At 42.3% G+C, this 24,152-nt stretch overlaps 1 protein-coding gene across 2 annotated transcripts in view; it reads right to left on the bottom strand.

Annotated features, from left to right (window-relative positions):
• The window catches only part of ENPP2 (ectonucleotide pyrophosphatase/phosphodiesterase 2), a 119,148-nt gene that overhangs the window by 57,024 nt on the left and 37,972 nt on the right, over positions 1–24,152 (bottom strand). For both annotated transcript variants that reach the window (XM_084848898.1, XM_084848897.1), the window contains exons 3-9: positions 21,417–21,584; positions 18,632–18,757; positions 12,032–12,092; positions 10,268–10,365; positions 8,885–8,964; positions 6,889–7,008; positions 879–934 (exon numbers count right to left, since the gene is read on the bottom strand). In XM_084848898.1, coding sequence (XP_084705024.1) covers positions 879–934; positions 6,889–7,008; positions 8,885–8,964; positions 10,268–10,365; positions 12,032–12,092; positions 18,632–18,757; positions 21,417–21,584 — 709 coding nt within the window. The remainder of the gene's footprint in view (positions 1–878; positions 935–6,888; positions 7,009–8,884; positions 8,965–10,267; positions 10,366–12,031; positions 12,093–18,631; positions 18,758–21,416; positions 21,585–24,152) is intronic.

Genomic DNA, 24,152 nt, shown 5'->3' with positions numbered 1-24,152 from the left:
AGAAGACAACATTATCTGGACCTCCTATAAATTATGTGAAGGCGGCAGCGCAAGAACAAATGAAAGCCTCATCTGGAAGCACCCTTAGTTCACTGCAGACAGCAACATCTTTATTTCATTACAGGATTTGGTCCTGTAGGCAACAGCACTGCATATATGTAGACTGGAACCCACTCCATGATCTGAACAGCAACAAGACACATTTGATTCTGGTGCCTCCCTTAATAGGGAAGATTTTGTTTTAATATGACATATCAAGGGAGGCACCAAAATTGGAATATAGGTGGCTTCAGAGTTCTATGTAAAATTCCTTTTCTTTCATAGTGATCAAAAAAGTTCATCATTTTATATAGCGGTATAAAGAGAGGTATAACGACCCTCCAGAAGTATCTTATAGAGTTGTTTCAAAGCCAGGGGTGGGGGGACCTGTAGGCCTCCAGAAGTTGTTGGACTAGAACTCTTGTCATTCCTGAGCATTAGCTATGTTGGCTGGGGCTGATGGGAGTCATAGTCCAACCACTTCTGGAGAACAGCAGTTTCTTTGACCCTGCTTTAATATTTAATGAACCATTTTGGAAACACACAAAATAATTAACTGGGAATTCATTATGAACCCAGTTCATAAAGGCATACTATAAATATAATTTGACAAATTTTGAAGAGAAATGGTAAAGTGAAAAAAACAGATGCTGCCTGATTTGAAATCTACTAACACATGGAGCTAGGGAAACTAATTTTACAGCTTAATTCTATCTTTACTAGGAAATAAAGCCCTGACAATTTTTATGGCATTTGCTTCCAAGTTTAGGATTGGAACTATGTAACTGATTCCCTCTTGTGTGTGTCCTCTAACTTTCCAAAAAACAAAGACTACTTACTTAGACCAAAAGAATGTACCAGCTTTCACTCCTTGCTTAGCAGCAGTAATCCATATCTAATTAAGAAAATATAAGCAGATTACAAAGGGCTCAAGACTTTTGGTTATAAAGAACATTTATTATTTAAAAAGTCCACAATGCTGGTTTCCAGTTCTGCACCTTAGAATTTAAGCATTTGTATCCAACTGGGTTAAGCAGCATAAAAATATTTTATTCATTCATGACATTCATATTTTGCCACATAAAGCTCTCTGGGCAGCTTACAACAAACAAACATAAAACCATAAAATCAAAAACAAGAAACCAAACTCATAGCAATCTCAGAAATTAAGAACACAGATTTTAAAACCAAGAAGCCCAGATGACATGAGTTATTTATAAGGCTTCGGTGAACAGAAAGCTTTTTACCTTGCGCCACAAGGACCACAGGGATGGTACCAGGCAAACCTCTCCAAGAAGGCTGTCCCTTAACCGGGTGCTATTACCAAAAAGGTCCTCTCCCTGGTAGTTATCCCTTGAGTCCATCCTTTAGGGGCACTTGGAGTAGGAGTATAGGGGGGTTGGTTATTGTTATAGTACCGTAAAGTCTTTAAATGTTTTAATTATTTATTATTTTATCTGGGCTGTTATATTGTTGTGCTGTATTTTAATGTGAACCACTTAGGGATTTTAATATATTAAACAGTATATAAGCATTTAAATAAATAAACAGGCAAACAAACGTCACAATGACAAATATAAAATTCTGATAATACAGGCAGGTTTATTCATTTATTAAATTTATATCCCACCTTTCCACAAAAATGGTGTTTAAGGCAGCCGCCTCTTCCCCCACCCCTTTGGGTTGCAACAATGACGCACATATAAAGATGACATTATACACTCCCGTATGTGCCTGCCCAGACCTTAAGATCATCCTCAGTGGTCCTTCTCCATGAGCCCCTGCCAAAGGAAGTGAGGCGGGTGGCTACTAGGAAGACAACCTTTTCTGCTGTGGCAACACGGCTGAGGAATGAGCTCCCTAGTGAGGTTCGCCTGGCACCTACATTGTATTCCTTCTGGCGCCAGGTGAAGACCTTTAATTCTTCCAGTATTTTAGCATTTTAGCTTTCTAGTCTTTTAGCTTTGCTGCTTTAAATCTGTATTTTAAATCTCTGCATTGCTGCTAGGTTTTCTTCTGGATGTATTGTTATATTGTGGTTTTAATGCTTTTATATATTGTTTTACTGTGCGCTTTTTGGTTTTAATTTTTGTGAACTGCCCAGAGAGCTTCAGCTATTGGGCAGTATAGAAATGAAATAAATAAATATACTGAAGTCACTGGTACTAGTCATACAATCAGTGGTACATTTGAAGTTTGCAATTAAAACCTGTCAATACTAGCTCCTAGCCTCACAGAAATCTGATTGCACATGTGAGCATCTACCATCTTGCACAAGATTCAGCTTTTAGCACCGGTTGAGAAGTGTCATTTTCCTAGCTAGGCACAAGGTCGGCTCAACACAGGCTGCAGAGTGGACCACCACATGAAGGCTTCCCAGCCCATCTTCCTGTGACCACCACATGCCCAATTCTCATGTGAGAAGGCATTGGCTTGTATCCAATGGTGTTCTGCCAGCAGGAGGAATCCACTAATGAAATGGGTTTTCCTTTCCCCTGCAGCCCCCCATGCAGCCCCCAGATCTGCTCTGGAGGGTCAGGGGAGCCTCCAGAGCAGATTTGGGGCACGTGCACAGGGCTGTAGGTGGGAGGAATGGACGGGGAAGACCTGTTGCACAAACGGAAGTCCCATTGCGCAAGTGGACTTCCACCTGTGTGAGGATTGGATACAACCCATTTATGTGCATGCAGATATACAAAGGACTTGCAGCTTTGATTGAACTGCAGTAAAACAGTAAACTACATTTAAGGTTTCAAGAAGAGCAACATAGAGAACAGCTGCAAGACACATACAGTCCCTATGTAGTTTACTAGGTTGGGTAGAGCTAAATGGACAGAGTTCATGATCTTTCAATTACTGGGAGAATTTCCAGATCTGTTAAGTGCTTTGTGTTTGGTACAATCCTTCCAGTTTCTTTTATATTCCATTGTGTGCATCCCAAAGTTTTCAGAAGCACGCGCTCTGCAGCCAGGAACCTTTGCAAACAAAAAAGCCACATGTTCTCCAAAACTAGTAGAACATTAAGCATAAACAAAGCACATCCCCAACTTTCAGACAGAAATGATCCTTTAATCCAGGGGTTGACAACCCCTGGGACCCCTTGGGGCCACCACCACTCGGCCACTGCACATCACCAAATTTCTGTGGCAATAGCATCAGCAAAACAACTGGCTGTTTGCCACCAGATTTCGGTGGCAAACTGTGATGATGGCCTAAGAAGGCCAACCTTAACATTAAAGCCTTGTTTTAAAGCAAATTTGGCCTTTTAAGGCCAACGTTGTAGTTTGCCCCCAAGTTTGGCAGCAAACAAATTGCTTAGGTGCTGCCACAGCTGCAACAATTTCAGGGGCAGTGGGGGCTGTACTTGAGGCCAGGGGGCACATGTGACCTGAGGGCCACGTGCTCCCTGCTTTAATTTTTCCATGGGAGCCTCTATTCTTGTCTATACATACTCTTTTTTTCTTCCCTGGCCCAAGTAGTAAAGCCTTGTGTGTGTTTTGAGTTTACTGCAAAAAAAAGCCTAAGGTGACCACAGTTTTTGTCGCACCATTTGTGCTTTTCCCCAGCTTTCTAAGAACAAGACCAACACAGTTAATGCACCGCAAGTCTTAATGGAGTGCTGTGCAAAAAGTCTGTCCAAAGACATTCCTGTCAAAGAAAAAGGGGATTCCAAATTTCATCTACACCTGACCAGCAGCAATAGCTCTCTTGTTTTAAATCTTTTATAGTATTTTAGATATCTGCATTGCTGCTAGGTTTTATCTTGGTTTGTACTTTATACTGTAGTTTTAAACTTTTACATTTGATATTGTACTTTATGATATATTTTATGGTTTTAATTGTTGTGACCCACCCAGAGAACTTCGGCTATTGGGTGGTATAGAAATGTAATAAATAAATATATGGGTGCAAAGTTGGTAATTAAAGGAGAGATTGTGCATGGTGTTTTAAAACTAAAAGAATTGACCTACAAAGTAGCACACAGAAACCAATTTTCTGCTCACATCATTTTAGTAGCACATTAGGAGGAAATACAGTATAATTGTCACCATGCGAGTAGTTGTGTTCAGGACTATAAAAGCAACCAGTAAAGGCAGGATGAGGTGGCCACCTCAGGGGGCCACAATTCCCCCTGCATCCCTAAGCTTGTTTGTTGCCCTCAGGTGTGGTGGAAGTCACTCTCCAGTCACCGGTGTTGAAGTAGGATTCAACTGCCAGTCTGATTGGATTCTGTATGTGGAACAGATGGGCTCCATCTTGTCCTTTGCCTCAAGCAGCAAAATTTCTTCGGCCACCCTGGTGGCAGAAATAATGCCCAGTATCTAGAAGTCAGTCATGATTCCCCAGTAGCTCAGCCATTGAGTTCAGAAGTCTCAAGTATGACCTCTTGCTTATCACTCACACCATCAGGTCACCTACACACGGGCTATGCAGCAGAGGAATGTATTGGATGGAAACCTGGGCTGAGGCATGGCTCTGCTTCATCATTCATCTCTTAGCACCTCAAATTTCCACCACCTGTCCATTTGCAGTTATAGGCTGTTAACCTTCCAGATTGGAGTTTTAGATGTAGCTTCAAAGCATTTAATGATCCTCCCTCTTCGGGGCCTGGCAAAAAGGCTAGGCCTCCAGCCATAAGAGCAACCAAAACACCATTACAGTATTAAGAGCTAATGTCATCTCCGAGAACACTGTCCAAGAAAAATAGGCTCCATTTGCCTTATGAGTGGGATGCTTGTAGGAACGCCCTGTCCCTTTTTCAACATGATTGTTATAGCAAGGACCATCGATCAGCACTCCCCACCCTGGTGCCCTCCAGATGTATTGGGACTAAAACTCCCAGCATCCCTAGCCAGCAAAGCTGGGACTTGTGATCTAATACATCTGGGGGGCACCAGTTTGGGGAAGGCTGCCATAGATCAAACTTTCATGCTGAATTCGCCCTTTGCCTTTGCTTTCAATTTCTGAAAGTATAACATGGTGAACTGTTTCCGACCCACCTTTTTGAAGTTACTAATAAGGCCAAATTCACATTAACTGGATATGCCAATGGCAATACATTTTTCAAAAAGGTCCTGACCCATGACACTCTTGGCACTGCCACACCAAGCTGTACCCAGCAGTGGCTTCTGTCCAAATTTTATTGTTAAATATTAAGAGTAAATGGGGAAATAGCATTTTGCCAACATAGCAAAACTCCATCACAGTTTTTGTTTTTAAGGAGGAATTAAACCAAATTTGAGAGATTTGGACTCCCACCCTTCAATAAAGTTGCTAGGCCAGCTTACAAAATGAATCAAATTAAAAACATACAAAAATATACAAACATAGGAAAATCATTAGCAGCAGCATGAAACAGACCCAGCCAAGACAGAAAACAGATCAAATTCTATTAAGGCCTACATAGAGGCCGCATAAAGCACACACAAACTCCCCACATCACAACAATTTTTAAAAGTTTACAACCTAGAAGCTGTGTGTAAAATCAAAATAAAGGACTGGATATCAAAGCATCATGCAAACAAAGGCAACTCAATATCAGGTCCAGTGTTTTGGTTGGGACTCACTTTTTCCTCCTGGGATGAAAATAAAGCACACTTTAAAGTAAAGGTTTGAAAAGGGTGAACACATATCTCAAAGAGTATATTTTAAGTAAAGGATGCCAGAGCAGTAGCAAGTCTCTCAAGAAAAGTGAAACTGAATGTAAATGCCTAAGAGCACTTCTCAGTCAGACGGTATATAAAATAGAGAACCAGTGTGGTGAAGTGGTTAGAGAGTTGGACTGGTGCTTGGGAGATCTGGGTTCTAGTCACCACTCAGCCATGAAGCTCACTGGGTGACTTTGGGCCAGTCACGAACTCTCAGCCCAACCCACCTCAGAGGGCTGTTGTGAGGATAAAAATGGAGAGAACAAAGATTATGTAAACCACCTTGGGTCCCTTGCATGAGGAAACGAGGCGGGATATAAATGTAATTAATAAATAAATAAATAAAATTCCAGTGCCCCAGCAGAGCCCACCAGTGCTGACACCAGCCCCAGGTCCTCCTGATCAGAAAGCTGGGTCTGTGAGCCTCCATTTAAACTTCCCATAAGGCCCCCAACTAAAACTACAACAGACACTCCAGGGCTTTGTGGGAAATTAAAATGGCAGCTTCCCACCAGCCTTGGAGTGTTGCAGCCACTGTCAGGTAAGCCTGTAGGGGTCAACCAAAGACCACTGTGCTTGGGCCCCAAACTCTTCTGCAAATAGTCTCTCAGATTTACAGTGGGTTCCAACAGAACAAACAAAATAAATACCCTAATATGCTTGACAAAAGAGGAAATTTCTGGATCTATAGACTCGGAACTCTTCGTCCCAATGGCCTTAATCTTGAGGACAATTTGCAATCATTTTTTTCCTAAGGAACTTTCATCTCCAGGCTTTCCAAACTGCCATTCCTGATACCCATGTAATAGCACAGCTATTGATGAGGGCGGAACCCGAAATGTTTAGCTTAAAATATGTATTTTTAATACTCTGTTGTTATTCTTTCTGTCTTTCATACAGACACACACACCATGAATTTCCTACCATAGGCTTGTCTGCATAATCAGTTCAGCAGCCCTGATCCATCTAGAAGTTAGTTGTGATTAAGACCCATTCAAACCAACAGGAAAAGTTACGCACACCTACCAAGTCTCAATATTTTTGTCACAACTAACTTCAGTGTAACTGGCCCCAATCCAACCAAAGTGAGAGCAGAAGAGCTAGAGGCAGGAGCTTTAACAACACACACAATCACAGATAACAGTTTCTATTATTATTTTGGGATGCGCTTTTTACTAACATATACAAAACCAAAACTTACCGGTTGACCTCCCCACCATCTGTGATTGAATTTTTCTCGGCCTCGAAGGCTGAAGGTAGCATCAAACACAGGGTCGTACATCGAATTTCCAATGATTCCATGAGATTCAGGATAGAGCCCCTTCGTGTGAAAGCAAGCTAAAGTTAGATAAACTTTTACATTATTATGTACACTTCCCATTCATTTTTTTAACATGACCGATAGGCACTATGATCAAAAGGAGGCTGAAAAAATAGTGTTAAGAGATGAAACAGATTATTCAGTATGCAACATTTCTGCAAAATGACCCATTTCAGTAAAATAGCTTTAATTGCTTTGAAATCCTAGTGGGGGAATGGCTTTCCCCCAAAAATGCATCCTTCCTAGGCTGTGACGATGATAGGGAATCTTATGCAGTGCTCAGAATTTATGCTGGAAAAGGGGGGGCGCTAATAAAGCACAAACACCATACCCCTTAACTTCCCTCATTTTTAACCGCATCAACCTGTAGCCTTCTAAGAACTGTAGCTAAAAGGGGCTGAGGCCCATCTGCCTCCTATATATTTCAAGCACTGATCTGGCATCAATAACAGTTTAACACTGAACGTGTATGCATGTAATCAATCTTTCTGGTACAACAATCTTCTCAAGTAGAACAATTAGGTAAATAATGTAAATGGATACCAAAGGAACACTGGATAAAACATCGTACATCCACCACTGCACATGCGCGCACACAGAGGACCACTTTGCACTTGGGAACATTTTACATGACTGCATACAGCCATGCGTGAAGAGCAAGCATATGCTTATTTGACCGTGTGCCGGAACACCATGACTGCCAGTGCAAAATAGGCACGTGTGTGTGTTCTTCACACATCATCGCTTTAACGGGTGTACATTAGCGTAGGTAAAGTGTGATGCAGGAAGCAGTCCTGAGAGTTAGCAAAAAGCGAGAGAGATAATGCAGTGAATGTTTACTTGATCTCTGCTCTAACAAAGTCCAAACCTAGTTATACGTAATGGTGCGGTGTATCCCCATTCCCCAGTCCTGTTCAGTGCTCCAGACCAGTCTATTTGGCATTTGCATAGGACACCAGTCTTCCCCACCTTCCCCCCGTGCGATATAGTGCTAGCAGGTTTAGGACTGGAGCTCGCTGACCTGAGTACTTTATTATAATACGGTGGAGGAGGCGGGTTTAACCTTATGAACTGCAAGCTCTGAGTGGTAATCCATCAACACCTGGAAGGTCATAGGTTCCCGACCCTTGTTGAAGCTGTTAGAGGCTGAAGCCAGTCAGTTCCTCCCTTCACCACTGCCTTCGCCATTCCATGGCTTAACTGCCCTCAACCCCAGACTTAATTGTTAAGACTAAATCTAACATCCTTTTTTCCTTCTCCCTCCCTCCCCCCACCCACCCAGATAGAAGAAAGTGCTGCCCATAGATCTCAATATGAACCCTGAAGTTCCCACTGCACAATAAGATTAGTTACTCTTCTATTTTCTTATCTCTGTGCCCTCCACATTTTGAAGGTCCTGAAAGCTCACAGACACTGGAAGCTTACACGGCTGCTTCTTCTTTTAAATGTATGCAGTTCTAAGTACCTAGAGAGTTTCCCCAAGTATAAACAATCTCTTGCTTTATTTTTGGGTGGCTGCATTTCATTTCCAGACTTACACCCAGAATTTGCTGTTATGGGGGAATGATGGTTCAGGTCAAATATTCTCATACCTCCACAAAGCTCAACTGTTTAAATGCCAGTTTCCCACCAGAGTCCTCCTTGGTGTATTCATACACACCTCTAACACTCCACAGTCTTTCAGACTGTATGAGAGCCTACTGTGGTCTTTCACAGGTATATGCAAAACCACCCTTAAGTTCAGTGACCTTTTCTTTCCCCATTTCAAACCAAGACACAATATATTCAGAAGCTTGCCTCCCCTGCCCCCCATTTTATTATTTACAGAAAGCTAACAACTGTCCTTTACACCCATAAAACCAACAACATGACTTACAGTTGCCAAAGTATACAAGTTAGGGAAGGTTTTCGTAGGATAGACGGGTCTCATATATGGAGCATGCGTTCCACAGGATCCTGAAAACGCAGTAAGAAGTATAGTTATTTATAATAGCGCCATCAGTGTCCATGTCGCTTTGCAAGTATTAGACTACACAGGTTTGTCCCCTCAGGATCTTAGTATTTAAAATTCAACATAGGAGAGACAGAGCAAAGGATGAAAACCTGGAAGCAGCCACCATTAAAACATCTTGTACTACTACATTACATTAGAAAGAGTGGAACATGCAACCAATGTTGCAGTGTGGAATGTTCCTGTTCGGCCACACCCTCTTTTAGGGTCCACCATTCCATTTCCCCCCTACCGTACAGTTTTCTTGGTCTTTCTCCCCCACAGCCAGCATTCTGAGGCTACTGAGTACTCTCGGGCTGTTTTCGGTATCCCTCGCCGCTCTTCTAGGATTTGCTTTTCTACATACGTTTTGTACTTCTGCAAACCTTGGGGCCCTGTCAAGCCTGTAAATTTCTCCCACTTTTGCTAGGATGATACAGTTTTGGCTACAGAAACTTTAGCACTCATACCTGAATGCCAGATATAGGCTGCCTTTACACTAAGGAAAACCCCCACAGTCCTCCCGTTCTGAAACGTGGATAAACTTTCCACGTTTATCACGGGCTCCCAGACAGTGACTGCATGATTGCCGAGAGGGGAAGCTGTTAATTTTCAAGGTTCCATAGAATGCCATGAAACAGCGCTATCTAGTGGCTGTTTTAATCACATAACATTCCGAGTTTTAAAAATGGTTCATTAGTTCTAGATCTTTTTGTGATGAAATAAAGCAGGAAATACCTCTGGATATGCCCTGGAGGTTAATCATGTCATGAAAAGGACCCACCAACTTCTGTGAGTGAACAATCTCAATAGCAGGATAAAAGCTCCATGTGAAGGAGCCCATAGAGAGAATTATGATTACATAAGATGGACACCATCTAAGTCAGTAATGAAACATGGCATTTACCTGCACTAACAGTGCAATCCTATGTTTACTCAGAGGTAAGTCCCACTGTCTTCAATGGGACTAACTCCCCAGTATGTTTGTTTTAAGACTGCAATTTAGGAGTAGCATTGGGTTAGGAGACTAGACAGCCTTTGATATAACTTCTATGCGATAAAATAATGACCCTATTTTAGGGCATATCTGCTCTACAAACTTAAAACACTTTAACATTTGTTCCTTCCACCCAAGGAATTTGACTGATAAACTGGTACGGAATCAGGTTAAGTTCTTTGTGAAAATATACTCAAGTGTTCCATATGCCAGCAAATGCTATGGGAGATGAAAAGATTAAATGTTTGCTTTAGTCAGACATATGCACTTACTTAGTTTTTCAATGTTGCGCATCACTTTGTCACCTTTCTTCATGTATGAAGCACGAAAGCCATCAACGGAGAAGATTATCAGTGGAGGGCGAACAAAACTGGAGTGCAAGATATATTACTGAGCTAAAGGCTGGAGTAAGAACATGGCAAACAAGGGAACAAATCGGAAGAATGAAACCAGCTATAGCTTTTGAGGGGTTCCCACTGCACCAGCTAGGAGGGTCCCATAATTGCCCCGAGAAAACATTAAAAAGGCTGAATTGTTCAGAAGGAAAGCCCCACGTTGATCAAGGGGATTTACTCCCCAGTAAGCAAATATAGGATTTCCTTAAGCAAATATAAGCAGCCTGAGAGTACATGTCAAAGGGTTAGGACAATAATATATGCATTAAGATTGATTTGAAATTAGAATGTAATGGTACGTGCCTTTTCAAACATTTTAAGAGTCACTGGCTTTTAAGGTTTCATCTTAATCCTGAATGGTTTTTAAATATTTTAACCTGGGACATAGTGCTACATCTACAATCCATTAACAGTGCAATCCTATGCATATCTACTCAAAGTAAGCCACATTGTGGTCAATGGGACTTACTCCCAAGTAAGGGTGTATAGGATTGCAGCCTAAATTACTAATCTGAATGTTTCTTACTGCGTTGGAATTCAAAGTAAGTTCCAAGTATTCATTTTTATTTTTAAAAAGCCTCCAAAAGAGTGTGGTATCAATTATAATAAGTAGCCAGACCACAGAATTGCTTTAATTTCCACCCCAACCTATTCTCCCTTCCTCCTTTACCTCAAGACAAACATTTCTTGATCCTTCTGCCTCAAAATAATTCCGAAATGTTTTCACCTTGATTCACAGTATTTTTAACAATGTGGAAGTAAGAGTAAAGCAAAATAAGGCTTTAAGGCTACCACAAAGAATTTAAGGCTACCACATGCATTAATCCTAATGCATGTGGCAATATGAACTAGTTTAGTATTACTGGTCTCAATATACATTTAAGGACAGGATTGGAATAAATGCAACCCGCCCCGCCCCCCAAACCCAGCACAAACTCATTTTCTTAGCGTGCTTCTAGACGAGGCTTTTATTGTCCAATTGCCTTGCCTCCTTCGTGAAATTTTATGGGGGTCCGGATGGTGCCATCTTCCATTTGTAAGCCTCCCATGATCTCCCACTGCTTATTCCACCATTTTTCTTACCACAGAAAATCCGTTAAGGGCAAAAAGACAGAAGAGCTACACAACCAGCGGAGGCTGGTGGGTCCGATGTCAGTGGGGCTCTGAATCTACCCTGGGTTTCAGTCAGAACTCTAAAGGAGCTATCCAAGGTGCTGGGGTTCACAATGCACATAATGGGTGCAGAGGGTTCCTAGCGCTACTAATCAAAAGGCATTGTGCAGCTATTCTGTCTTTCCCCCATTAATTGTTTTTTGTTTTTTTTTCTCCTGCAGTAGGAAAACACAGGAGGGTTACAAATGCAACAGTTGCCGATTATAAACTGGAAACTGCTCATAATCTTCTTCTTTCTTCTACTGCTGCTTGTGCTCTCTGCTTATTTTATTGGGTTGCATGTTAATTGTTAAGGAGGATTTGAACGTATTGTACTTCACCTTTGAGTACCTGTTTGGAGCTGAATAAAGCAGCTCGTATTTCAGTAACAACAACAAAACCCAGACAAGCTCTTTTGGTCTGGCAACCAACCAGTGGAAACCAATACTTGCTACCTGCTATTTTAAATAAATAAAATAAAGCACTTACCCTGCTGGGCATTCTGGAGTCCGTATATCCTCACAATCATCCACAACCCAATGACTCTCTCCTAAAAGGAGATTATATATAAAATATTTTGTATACTGCCTATACAGTTACAGATTCCAGTTACATTAATCAGCTTTTAATCCACTTATCTACTTTTGATTTTGTCACAGAACTGAGATCCAAGCACTACACAAGGAGCGTTTCCTTTCCTGCTTTTCCACTATATAACCTCTAAGTGGCACTGTGGTATAGCAGAATAATATAAATATGCAAGCGAAAAAAGCAGTTTCTTTCAGTTTTACAATTAAATACTGCACTTCCCCTGCTCTAAAAAAAATGTGTGGAAAGTGCTCTCTAGACACAGAAGTGAAACTGGAGAATCACAGCATCTAAAGAACCCCAAAACAATGATGAACTGAGAATGACGAGTGCACAATAAATGCCTTGTGTAGAAAACCCCACAGCTAAGACAGTGAGTGACATGCAGCCAGATCCAATGCATGTTTCGCCAAAGTAAGTCCCACTGAGAAAACTGGGGCTTGTTCTCAGGTAAATGCACCTTAGATTGCAGCTGCAGCACCAAGCTTGCCTTTCTGAATACTTGGGTGATCTTAGACAGTCTTAGGGTGCTTCCAGATAGATGTTTCCTAACACTACCTATCAAAAGACATTGCACAGCTATTCCAGCTTTTCTTCCTTAGCGGATTGTTGCATGGAAACCAGTGGGAAAAAGCAGGAGGGTTACAAATGGAAGGCAGTGGCACCTGATCCCCTGTAAAAGTTCTGCGAATGTGGCAGAATGATGGCACAATAGAAGCCTTCTGGAAGCACCCTGCGCTTCTGTATTGTATACAAGGGTGTGTAGGAGGAAGGATGCATATTTGCTAAGCTGTGCATGTTTTAAACAGATATTACTTTCTGGCTCTTGAACAATTTATGCAAACCCCTTCCTCAAACATCTTAAAACCTCATAGCAAGGACAGTAGAAGAAAGTATTAATACTAAAAGCAGTCTAGAAGCAAGAGTAGTCCTACCTCTTCCTTACCTAGTGTCCAACCAGTTCCCAATTTTCTTTATTCAGATCACAAAGTCCACTCCCATTTCACTACCAGCCTCCTAAAGTAGGGAGGGGCCATAGTTCAGTGATAGAGTGCTTTGCAAGCAGAAGGTTCTAGGTTTAAACCCCAGCATCTTCAGGTAGAGTTGGGAAATCTTGCCTGGAACCCCAGAGAGCCACTGCCGATCAGGGTCAACAATACTGGGCTAGATGGATCAATAGCCTGGCCTGGTATAAGGCAGCTTCCTATATTCCTAGAAAGGATGTCAGTCTCCAGGAAATCTGGCCCTTTTTAGGCCTGACAGATTCCTGCAGTGCCCTTGACGTCGCCTGCATTTGCAAATCAAGCCAGGTGTTTGCTCCCGAAATCTGGGAACATTTTCAGGATGGGTGTGTGTGTGTGTGTGTGTGTGTGTGTAAAAAACCAATTTGCACATATTGTGTAAAACGCAATCTATGCACATTTATTTACACTTTTTTTAAAGAAGCAAATCCATGAGCTGGCCCAACTCGATGCAGATCGAGTTGGGCCAGCTTGCGGGAAAGCGACCTGAAGTCTAAGACTAAATCTTGGCAAGCTTCACCCCCTAGACAGATTTCTCCAACATCTAATTCCTAGTAGCAAAAGATCCCTGGTATATATTCCACAGCTCTTTCTAGTCCAAAGATTGACTCTTTTTCCAAGTCTTCCTCTCTCAAAGCTTAGGAGTGTTTTGTTTTTCAGTTCACTCTTCTTCGACTCCTGAGGAAAGTTCTCTTGTTCAACCAAGGATTTCACAGAACTGTAAAATGACTCAAACTCTGTGCAGTAGCTGGATTTCCTGGATACAAACTGTACATGATCGATACTGTTCTGGTCTTCTTTAAAACCTCAAAGGAAGAAATACAATGTCCCTGGGCGACTACTTCTACTGCCCAGCTTAAAACAGCTTCTCTATATCCAGCCAAATTCCCTGGGCTCTCCCCATGGCCCATCAAAGCCATATAAGCCATGATGCCCTGGGTCTAGCCTTGCTCCTGAAGTGAGAGTCTTCTTCATTACTATTTTTCTTTTTCATTCAACTATCTAACGTCCCTCCCTTCTTCAGCCTTGACCTCCAAGGAGGACATCTTTATGTCATTCTACCTCATTCCTCATTATGTTGAGGCCATAAGCACTTAGTTCTCCTAGAATGTGATCAATTGCTGTCCAGCAGCATTCCCTTCTGGGGCTAAGAGCAGCTTTTGGGTTGGCAATTTTTACTGTACCATGGCATGGCAGAAAAAGGGTTAAACTCTCCTCCCCATACCTCATGGTCCCGATCCTGGTCAGGGTTCTTTTTTCCTTTTTTGAAAACCAAATCAGATACATGAAATGCATTTCACATATTATATAGTTCAGAGACCTTCTCTCCCTGTCTTAATCCTCCACCATCTTTGTATGTCAAGTCAGGCCAATGCTTCGGTTACCGTCTCTTTGAGCTATATGAAAATCTGTGACTGGAAACAGGAATTTTATAGTCATGGCTGAGAGGCTATGGAATGACTGCCCTCAGGAATGGTTCCACTTTTGCTTTCATTCCAGAAGTGTTATAAAACCGATCCTTTCCCCCTTGAACCTTCGGGATTTGTCCCTACAGCAATTTCTGACCAGCCAACACATTTTCTAGTTATGTGGACTAAAAAAAAAATAGACCACACACATTTTGATGTTATATAATTGTAGGGTTTTGCCTCACTCTGTTGCTGTAAGTTGCTTTGAACAGCTGCTTGAAAAGTGGGATGTTCCAAACAAAACCAAAGGATTCTGTCTCAACTACTGTTGCTGCTCACAGTGAGGGCTAAACTACATGTTATGTTAAATGTGTAACTGCTCCTAAATTCTTTTTTTACTTTAGTGTAAGCACACAAGCCCCTGATCCATGGGGGTCACGGGAGTCCATTGGTGCCATTCTTTTTTCTATAGCTCCTCTACTGGGTGTGTGTGTGCAAATTTAGGGGGGAAGTGGCCAGGTGGGAAGGTGTTTTTTTTTTAAAAAAAAAAACAACTACCCATGCACGGTGATCCTGATCTGGAACAGGGCCCACATGCTTACACTAAAGTAATAAGTAGTTAGGATCAGTTACATCCTACAGATTTAACGTAGCATGTAGTTTAGCCCTCAGGAGGCAGGAATTAAAAGAGCCCTTTGCCTGCATGTCACCACCCCATGGAAATTAACCAGTGGGCACAGTCAATTTTCTTGGCCCTTGGGCCTTTCCTCGATTCAGTATAGCCCTTGTTAATAACTGGCTGCTAACCACTGCTCTAGGTTCTTTGGGTTGCATCCAGATTTACACTGGATCAACTGCACTGATGGAAGTGGATTTCCCTACCCCTCCTTCCCAAAGCAGCCCCTCCAGCAGGGGTGGGGCAACTTCTGTCTGTCCAGATGTTTTGGCCAACAACTACCATCATCCCTCACTATTGGCTATGTTGGCTGGCGCTGATGGGAGCGGTAGGCTAAAGCATCTGGAGGGCCACAAGTTGCCCCACCCCTGCTGCACAACGTCTGTTCCTGGTTGTGGGGTGGAGTTTAAAGAAATCTAGTCTGAGGGAAAAGCCATGGAGAGCTTGTTTAGCTGGGGAAGACTCTCTTATCTATTAGAAATAGTAACCAAGGATATTTAATGAATGCACCTTTAAGCAATCCCATGCTATTATTTGAAAAACAACACTCTATTCCCTTAAAAATGTCTTAGTTTTGTTCATCTTGCATCCAGTGGCTGTGCCAGGCCTACACCAGAGGAACAAGGCTACTGGGTTTCTAAAAGTGGGTTAATTTTTTGCAGCAGAGCTTAAACCACAGGTGCAGAACCTCAGGCACGGGGGCCAAATCAGCCCTCCTAGGGTCCCAATCTGGCCCTCTCCAGTTCCCCAGAAGGCCATACTCCCTTCCCCTGGCTCCACCCGCTTTCCCCCATTCACCAATTGCTTGGTGGTTTCTCAGCATTTGTGCAGTTTTTTTCTGCATTCTAAAAGGCTAAAATTGTCTCTCCTAAGACTTAGTGACTGGCAATAACTGCTTTAAGCTACATTATGCTGGTGTTTTTGGCCCCACCCGCCATTGGACTGTGGCTCCTGAGGGCTTCTCTGAAAGGGAGTTTGGAGAAGCCTTGCATCACAGAGTTCTATAGACCCAAGTCTCCAAGTTTTAATAAAGGGAAGTGTGTTGGGGAAAAAACCTATATGGGTGTTTCCCATTTGTGGCATCAGTGGGATAACCTACATGTGGCCCCGCCACATTTGGTGGCAGCATCAGGAAATCCCACAAGGTTCTTCCACAAAAGCACTGGAGAAGAAGAGAGAGGAGACACAGGAAACTGGCAGCCATACACTTATCATGTTAAAGATAAGTCAAAAGTGACTTCTGGGTAGTGGAGTAGCTGGACCACAAGCCTTGTCCTAATCCCACTCTTTCCAACACCCTGCCTGGAACAACCTCAATGTTAAAATACAAACTTAGATTTAGGATGCAATCCTATGCATGATTAGACAGAAAAAAGTCCTGCAACTCCCAGAATGCCAGCCATGGCTTGCTGGGGCATAGTGGGAGTTGTAGGACTTTTCTCTGTCTAAACATGCATAGGATTGTGGCCTTAGTGATGCAAACAATGGAAGATAAATCCTCAGCTATCTCCACTTTGTAGCGAGTAGGAACACAAAACAAACTTGAAAAGTTACTATTACCAGTGGAAACAACTTCTGGAGGGGTAACCATGCTAGTCTGTTGCAGCAAACCCAATAAATAGAGCCTTGTGACATCTTAAATTCTAACAGATTTGTTATGGCATAAGCTTTCCTGCACTAGTCTTTAAGGTGCCACACAGCCCTCTTTGTTATTACCATTGCTGTGACGTTGGTGGGGAGGGGTGGGGAGGGGAGGGGAGGGAAGACTTAAGTAAAAAAGTGATAGGCAAAATACATCAGTTATTAGCTCATGCAAAAGTAGAAAGGACAGATGCATTCACAACTTTTAAAGGGATGAAATTAAAGTTATTCTGTAGTACAGCCAAGGTCACAGAGACCTTTTGCTATCAGTTATTTCAAAGGAAGACATCTGGAGGCCCCATGAAACATTCAGCCTCATCTACAGGAGAAGCACCGCAAAACAAAAACAAAAACAGGACTTGAAAACTGCATTGTTACATTTACAAAGTAATGTCTGAAGAACACTTTATTTGGCCTTTGAACAGAGGAAATAGAGTGAAGACATATTAAATGTTATTTCCCCAACCCAAATAAAGATAATAATATTTCAACACTGAAGTAATCCAATAAACTGACTACAGATGTCATGGCAGTTTCTTCCTTGATGATTTAAAGGATGTGGGATAAACACTGAGGGTCAAACCAAAAGATATATTAAATACATGTCAAGTAGATACTGCGTATTTGATATACTGTGTAGTTTGACCCTTACTTTCGTATAGCACTTTTAAGTGTTCAAAAGCACTTCACATACATTATTTATTTGTTTGTTACATTTATATCACACCTTCCCTCAAAGGAGCCCAAGGCGGCATACATGATCCTCCTCCTCTCCATTTATCCTCACAACAACCCTGTGAGGTAGGTGAGGCTGAGAGTCAGTGACTGGGCCAAAGTCACACAGTGAGCTTCATGGCCAAGTGGGGACTTGAACCCGTATCTCCCCAGTCCCTGTCCAGCACTCTAATGACTACACCACACTGGCTGTCTATTTGTGATCCTTAGAAACAGCCTGTAAGGAAGCCTTCCCCAACATGGCACCCTCCAGATGTGTTGGACTACAACTCTCATACTTCCAAGCTATGGGAATTGCACTCCAGCACATGTGGAGGAATACCAAGTTAGGTAAAGGCTGCTGTAAAGAAAGCAGGCATTGTTATTCTCCCATATTGCAGATGGAGGGGACTGAAGCCAAAGTCCCCCTAGTGAGTTCAGATGGAGGATCCAAACGAGGGACTTCAATTCACAGCTCAGTCTTGGCTGCTACATGACACCAGCTACAGATGTCAAGGCTCCTTAAGCTGTTCTTTTAGGCTAGGGAGCTTTGACTAGATCAAGGGTGTGCAGACTTCAGGCTAGCAGCATGTACTTCTTTTCTTTCTTTTACTGGAAGCCTGAGATCCACCAAAGTGCAAAATAGCAGCTGAGGAAGGTGGATATAATGCTAATTGATTAATTAATCAAAGGAACAGGGTGCTTCTGAGCACATTCTCAGCTCAGAAACAAGCTCACAAGTTCTCTCAGACTAAAATAAACTCCTGATTTCTCCCCATTCTTTCTCAGCAACCACATTTAGGTAGAAAATGCTTTTTAGTTGTTGCGACAACTAGGAATCAGAAATCCTTGCGGATCTACTGCAGGATCGCTCAGAGAACTACCAGTAGATCCCAATCTTACCTCCTGTCCACCACTGGACTAGATGACTCGCACCTCCCATCCAATATGTGGTTATCCCATGTGGTTATCCATATGGGCAGTATTATCTAGAGTGCTTTGATTGTTGTACTAGAAAGAGCGGAACAGAAACAGGTACCTTTGCAAACAACTTGGTAGTTAGTACAGCAGTCTCCTCTGGACAAGCAGTCTTCAGAACAGTGGCAAGCATTATCTTCATTCCTTGTCTCTCCACAACGCTCTTTTGTACATTCCCAGCCTCCAACTAACAAGATCACAAAAGTGAAAATATAAGAAACATTTTTTTAAAAGATGCACATACGCACAAAGATACAAAACATCTTTGAGGCAAAACAACTGCCCAGAGGTCATTTAGCATTTGCTGATACTTCCACTGAAGCAAATTTTAAATTGCTGTAGAAAGGTACAAAAAATAGCATACCTCCACCACAGATCTACACTGATTTTGATACCTGATTAACTGGCATGGCTGCCCACCAACAGTGCTGAGAATTCTGGGTTTTTTAGAGATCCACATCCCACCGGCTCCCATAGAACACAGTTAAAGGGTTCTCTGTTGAACCAGTTTAAATACGTAAATATAGATGAGCCCTGAGACTCTAAAACAGGGCTGGACAGAAGGAAGATCTCCATATTTTTGGACCAACTCCCAGAAGTCCCTGCCACCATGGTCAATGGTCAGGAATGCTGGGAGTTGAAGTCCAAAACATCTCAAGATCTACTTTTTGCCCACTCTTGCTCTAAAAAATGCCATTCAAATCCCAGCTTAGCCACGTTGTTGGGAAGATTTGGGAAAATCCCACTGTCTCATCTATACAATGGAACCTTGAAAGAAAAGCAGAATAAGGGCTGCAAAGCATTATGTATGCTTGCACTTTTATTTCATTCATAAGGAAATGTTTGAGCATATCTATCCACAAGCATCTCTATCCATAAGTTGCCCACCCCTCACATAAGCAAAAGCTTCTGCACTCCTTCTCACAGCTCTGTTGGAAAGTGGGGGGAGAGAATGTGTGCCTGAGGCTTGCTGCGGCTCATTCTCATAATGTCAAACTATGGTTTAAGGTAAAGGTGTCCCCAGCCAGTCATGTCCGACTCTAGGGGGTGGCGCTCATCTCCATTTCTTAGCCAAAGAGCCAGCGCTGTCCAAAGACGCTTCTGTGGTCATGTGGCTGGCATGACTGAACATCGAGGTGCACGGAACGCTGTTACTATGGTTTAGCACAGGGCTAGGCAACCTGGTACCCTCCCAATGTTTTGGACTGCAGCTCCCATAATCCCTGACCACTGGCCATTCTGTCTGGGGCCAATGGGAGTTGTAGGCCAAAACATCTGGAGGACACCAGGTTGCCTACTCCTGGTTTAGCATGATGTCCGAAACCAGCCGAATATGTGAAGGGTTCAGACCAGGCTTCAAAGCCCTGCTCAGCCACATTCTTGGCAGATGGCTACCTAGGCAAGTTGCCAAACTGAATCTGTTCACTATCTGTGAACAGTAGCGAAAAATACCTTTTAAGTTGTTGCAAGCATAACAGAAGGACTGCAAAGTGTGTGATCCATAAGGACATGGCTGCATGGACCAATTTCCAGGGATTGTTTCAATGCGTTTGGTCCACTGCAATCCATAAAATTATGCCCATGTTCCATCTGCACTGTGTACAGAGGAGGCTGGGGGAACCAGTGCAAATGGCACAGTCTATTACTCTGATAGTCCAAAGAAAAGGTTTCACTGCATAGCATTGTTCTTATTTTCCTGGGCATTTACTCCTTTTCCAGCCTTGATTGTTGGGCATTACAGTGAAATATGGGAAACATCCTTCTGGACATTCCAAAGCTTATGTCACCTAAACTAATCTTAATGAGAAACTCCCCATCATAAGGAGAGTATATAAAACAAAGGGGTATGTTTAGGGCATTTCCTCCCTTTTTCCTTTTATAGTGAATGAAGTGGTGAGAATTAAACATGACACAGGCTTCAATCCCAAAATATGGAAGGCAGCACAAAGGGAAAACACAGGTGGATTACAAACTGATGAAATCGCTGTGTGGGCCACCCATAAAATGTGAGCGAACAAGCCACAGCAATTTCACAATAAATGCCTCATCCAGAAGCATCCCAGAGTAAGGTCCAGTGGTTTATTTGCATCAAATGCCAAATAACCAGGCCACAATCCAGCCTAACATAAGAACTTTCCATAGAAGAGACTTAACATACACATGCTTAACTCTTTCCCCCATTGGAATCTATCAGACTTAAAAGTGCTTGCCTTTGACTGTGCCTGTGTGAAATAGTAGTGGAAATCAGTCCAGTTCTAAAGTCTCAATAGCTACAATTTCCACTGTGCTAAAGATACTTATATCACAGATCTTTGAGATAAAAGCCAATGGTCACTGAACCCATGTCTGGGCTGTAGCACTTCAGATTACAAAGGGGAACTCTTTCAGCTGGTTTAGATGAGAGCCTATCTGAAAGCAAGTTAGAGGGCATGGACTGGGCTGGAGGGCCAGTGATACAAGGCACAGGTAATGGGGTGGGGAAAGGGCTCACATCCAGGATAATATATGAGATAATTTATTGTAGACATTGTAGATATAGGAGACATTTATTGTAGTTGCTGCTCAGAGTCCTTATTAAATACGCACTGCCAATTTTTAAAATGCTGGGAATTGTAGCCCAGACATATAAAGATTTTGGGATGAAACTCCTGCAGTTAGGACCCTGGCCACTACTTCTGCAGAGCACTGATTAAATTTCCCCAGTTGTTATGGAAAAAGATCCAGGATCATGCACTGGGGGAAAAAGGCTAGAACATGTCATGGCCCAAAGAGTGGCAAGAGAGGTCGTGATAACTCCCATTGGCTATAACCATTTACATAAAGCAGGCAGCGAAGAGCTATCCTACCTGTCTTTAAACATAGTTCATCAAAGTCAGCACAACAACTGGTGTAGCTCTTGCACAAGTTGTCACAGCGGCAAGCTGGTGGCTCTGCCTCCTGAAGTTCAAAGCATCTGTTTTTGCAGGAGCCAGAGGTACTGATCCAGGGAGAATCTGATAAGACTGGGGGTACAGCTAAGGGGGAGGAAGAAAAATAGGATACCTTAAGTCAAGCAAACCAAGGCTGGTTAAAGATTGCTCTAACTACTGCTCTTTGCAGTAGGTAGTTAACAGCCCAACTGCATTGTCCAATAAGAGAGAGGGCAAGGGAAATGGAGATAGATGGAGAAAGCTCATTAAACAAAAAGTTGGTATGATCTCCAGTCACTTTTCTTATCCTGGATTAACCTGCAATAAATCAAAGCCGTACGTATTCTGTGCCAAACAAAATCCCAAGCTTTGCATTCAAACCCCACATTTTGACCAAAAGTATGTAAATTAAAGACTATGGATACTGGACGCAAAGTAAGTAGATTGTTGAAGAAGAACTGGAAATTCTTTGGCCAAGAGAGAAGGAAGAAGAGATGTTTATGGCGGTAGGGGGCCCGTAGAGGTACAGGTCCTTCAAGTAACTGTTGGGAGAAGGACAAAGATCTGTGGAGAGCATCAGGGCCCCATCACATGACTTTGGGTTCGTAGCAAGTTTCTGCAGTGGTGGGGAGTTGAGTAATAAGAGGTGGTTACAAGAAGGTGGCATGTTAACATTTTTAACAGATATTCACTTCCTCTTTAAATGTGTGAAGTAATGCTTGGAGTGGGTCTCCCAGACTTTGAGGCATCTAGTCAGATTCTGATAAAGTTATAAAGCGTTTTTTTAAACATGCAGGAGTAAACAGTTATTGTTAGGTTTCAGAGAAAGAATGAAAGCCAAGCCATTTAATACTACAACATCCTCTTTCTGCAGATTGAGTGAAATGAATGCATGCATGCATATGCAATATATAATATGCATGCCAGTAAGTTTCCAAGTGTCTGTTACATTGTAGCGTGACCAGACTGAAAGTGATGAATCCTGTGTTTTCTTACAATAATTGTACACAACCAGCCTCCACCACTTGGTGGCTTCCACTTTCTTCTCTCTACACCATTACACATGGGTCTAACACGAAGAGGACTCAGTTTTTATTACTCCCTTCTCATTATTTTATTCCACTGGACTCAGTGGGGCAATTAAGCAGGCTGAAATGAGAAATACAGTTGCAGGAAGGGCAAAGCATGGTCCCTTCAAGAGACAGCGTTTTTAATTAGCGAAACACACTGCCCTAGTGTGTTTCCCTAACAGACATGGGTTAAAAAAAAAATTTTTAGGTGTAACATTTTTTTTAAGTTCTTTTATAATAGAAATGTTCTTCACAACTCCAGCTCTCTAGTACATGAACATAAGCCTCATATGTGTCCAGGTGTCCTACTTTACAGAGGCCAGTTCTTTATTTGAAGAATTGTTGGAGGACAGTCCTCCATTTGAAGGCCTCCCCTATTTGAATGACTGTCCAGCCCAAGTCCACATTAAACATAAAGAACCTTAAGAAGGGAAAGAAGCAGGGGGCTTGAAGTTGCCCATCAACAGTTAATAACTGGACAGCAGACTGAGCAGGCACACTGGTCACCTAGACTCAGACAAAACTGGAGAACATCCAAATTACCCGATGGGAAAAGAAAGAGACAAAGTCTCAGGATGTAGAAAAATATGTAGAGTTTCATTCCTCAAAGTAGGGGCTACTTTGAGGAATAAAAATAATACATCCTGAGACTTTGTCTCTTTTTTATACTGGTCACCAAGTCAATCTTCCCCCACTATGGTAAGATGTACTGTATTTCTATTTAAATTAGTTATTATTTCTAAATTTGCATCTATACATATAAATTAGCATATGTACAAGTTATGCAAATTGGTCTCTTTTTTCATGATACATTTCCGCTTTTTTGGTGATGCCTAAGTGGCCACACTAGTCTTACACCAAGGATTAAGCTGTTTGCTTTGGCCGCACCAGTCCTTACTAGCAGTTTTAGGCATGCATGGTGCTGCCTACTAAATGCAAACATGAAAAAAGTATGAAGAGGCAGAAGAAAAAAAACACTTCCAGTTCTAAGCCCGCCCCTGATTTCATCTGTGGTAGTGCAAATGATTTAATAAGAATCTTAGTCATGATCATGCTTCCTTGATTTTTATGGGATGGAAGGGGGTATAGCTCAGTGACAAAGCACCTATTTTGCATGTGGAAGATCCTGAGTCCAGTCCTTGGCATCTCCAGTTAAAGAGAAGGACTGGCAGAACTTGAAGGGCTGCTGGAAGCAGGGGACAACAATACTGGACTAGATGGACCAATGGCTTGACTCAGTAAACAGCTGTGAAACAGACTTGGTCTCATTCACCCACCTAGGGTAGTTGCATAGTATCAGTTCACTTTACTTGAGTAGGACCCAAGGGGTACAATCCAACTAAATTCCTACTTACAGTAGACCAGTTAAAACGAATGGGTCTTAAGTTAGTAATGACTAACAAGTCCCATTCATTTCACTGGATCTAGTCTAAGGAGGGCTTTAGTTGGATTCTACCCTTAGTCATACTTAGAATAGACCCAATCAAATCAGTGGGACTTATGTTAGTCATGACTAACTTAAATCCTATTTATTTCAGTGTGTCTGCCATAAGCATAACTAAGTTTGGATCCAACCCAAGAAGTCTAACTGCTACACAAACAT

This window comes from Heloderma suspectum, chromosome 4, assembly GCF_057233095.1.
Source record: "Heloderma suspectum isolate Gila_16-S chromosome 4, 16-S_ref, whole genome shotgun sequence".
Taxonomy (NCBI): Eukaryota; Metazoa; Chordata; class Lepidosauria; order Squamata; family Helodermatidae; genus Heloderma; species Heloderma suspectum.
The sequence above is the reverse complement of the archived record's forward strand: the minus strand, read 5'-3'. Positions and strand labels throughout refer to the sequence as shown.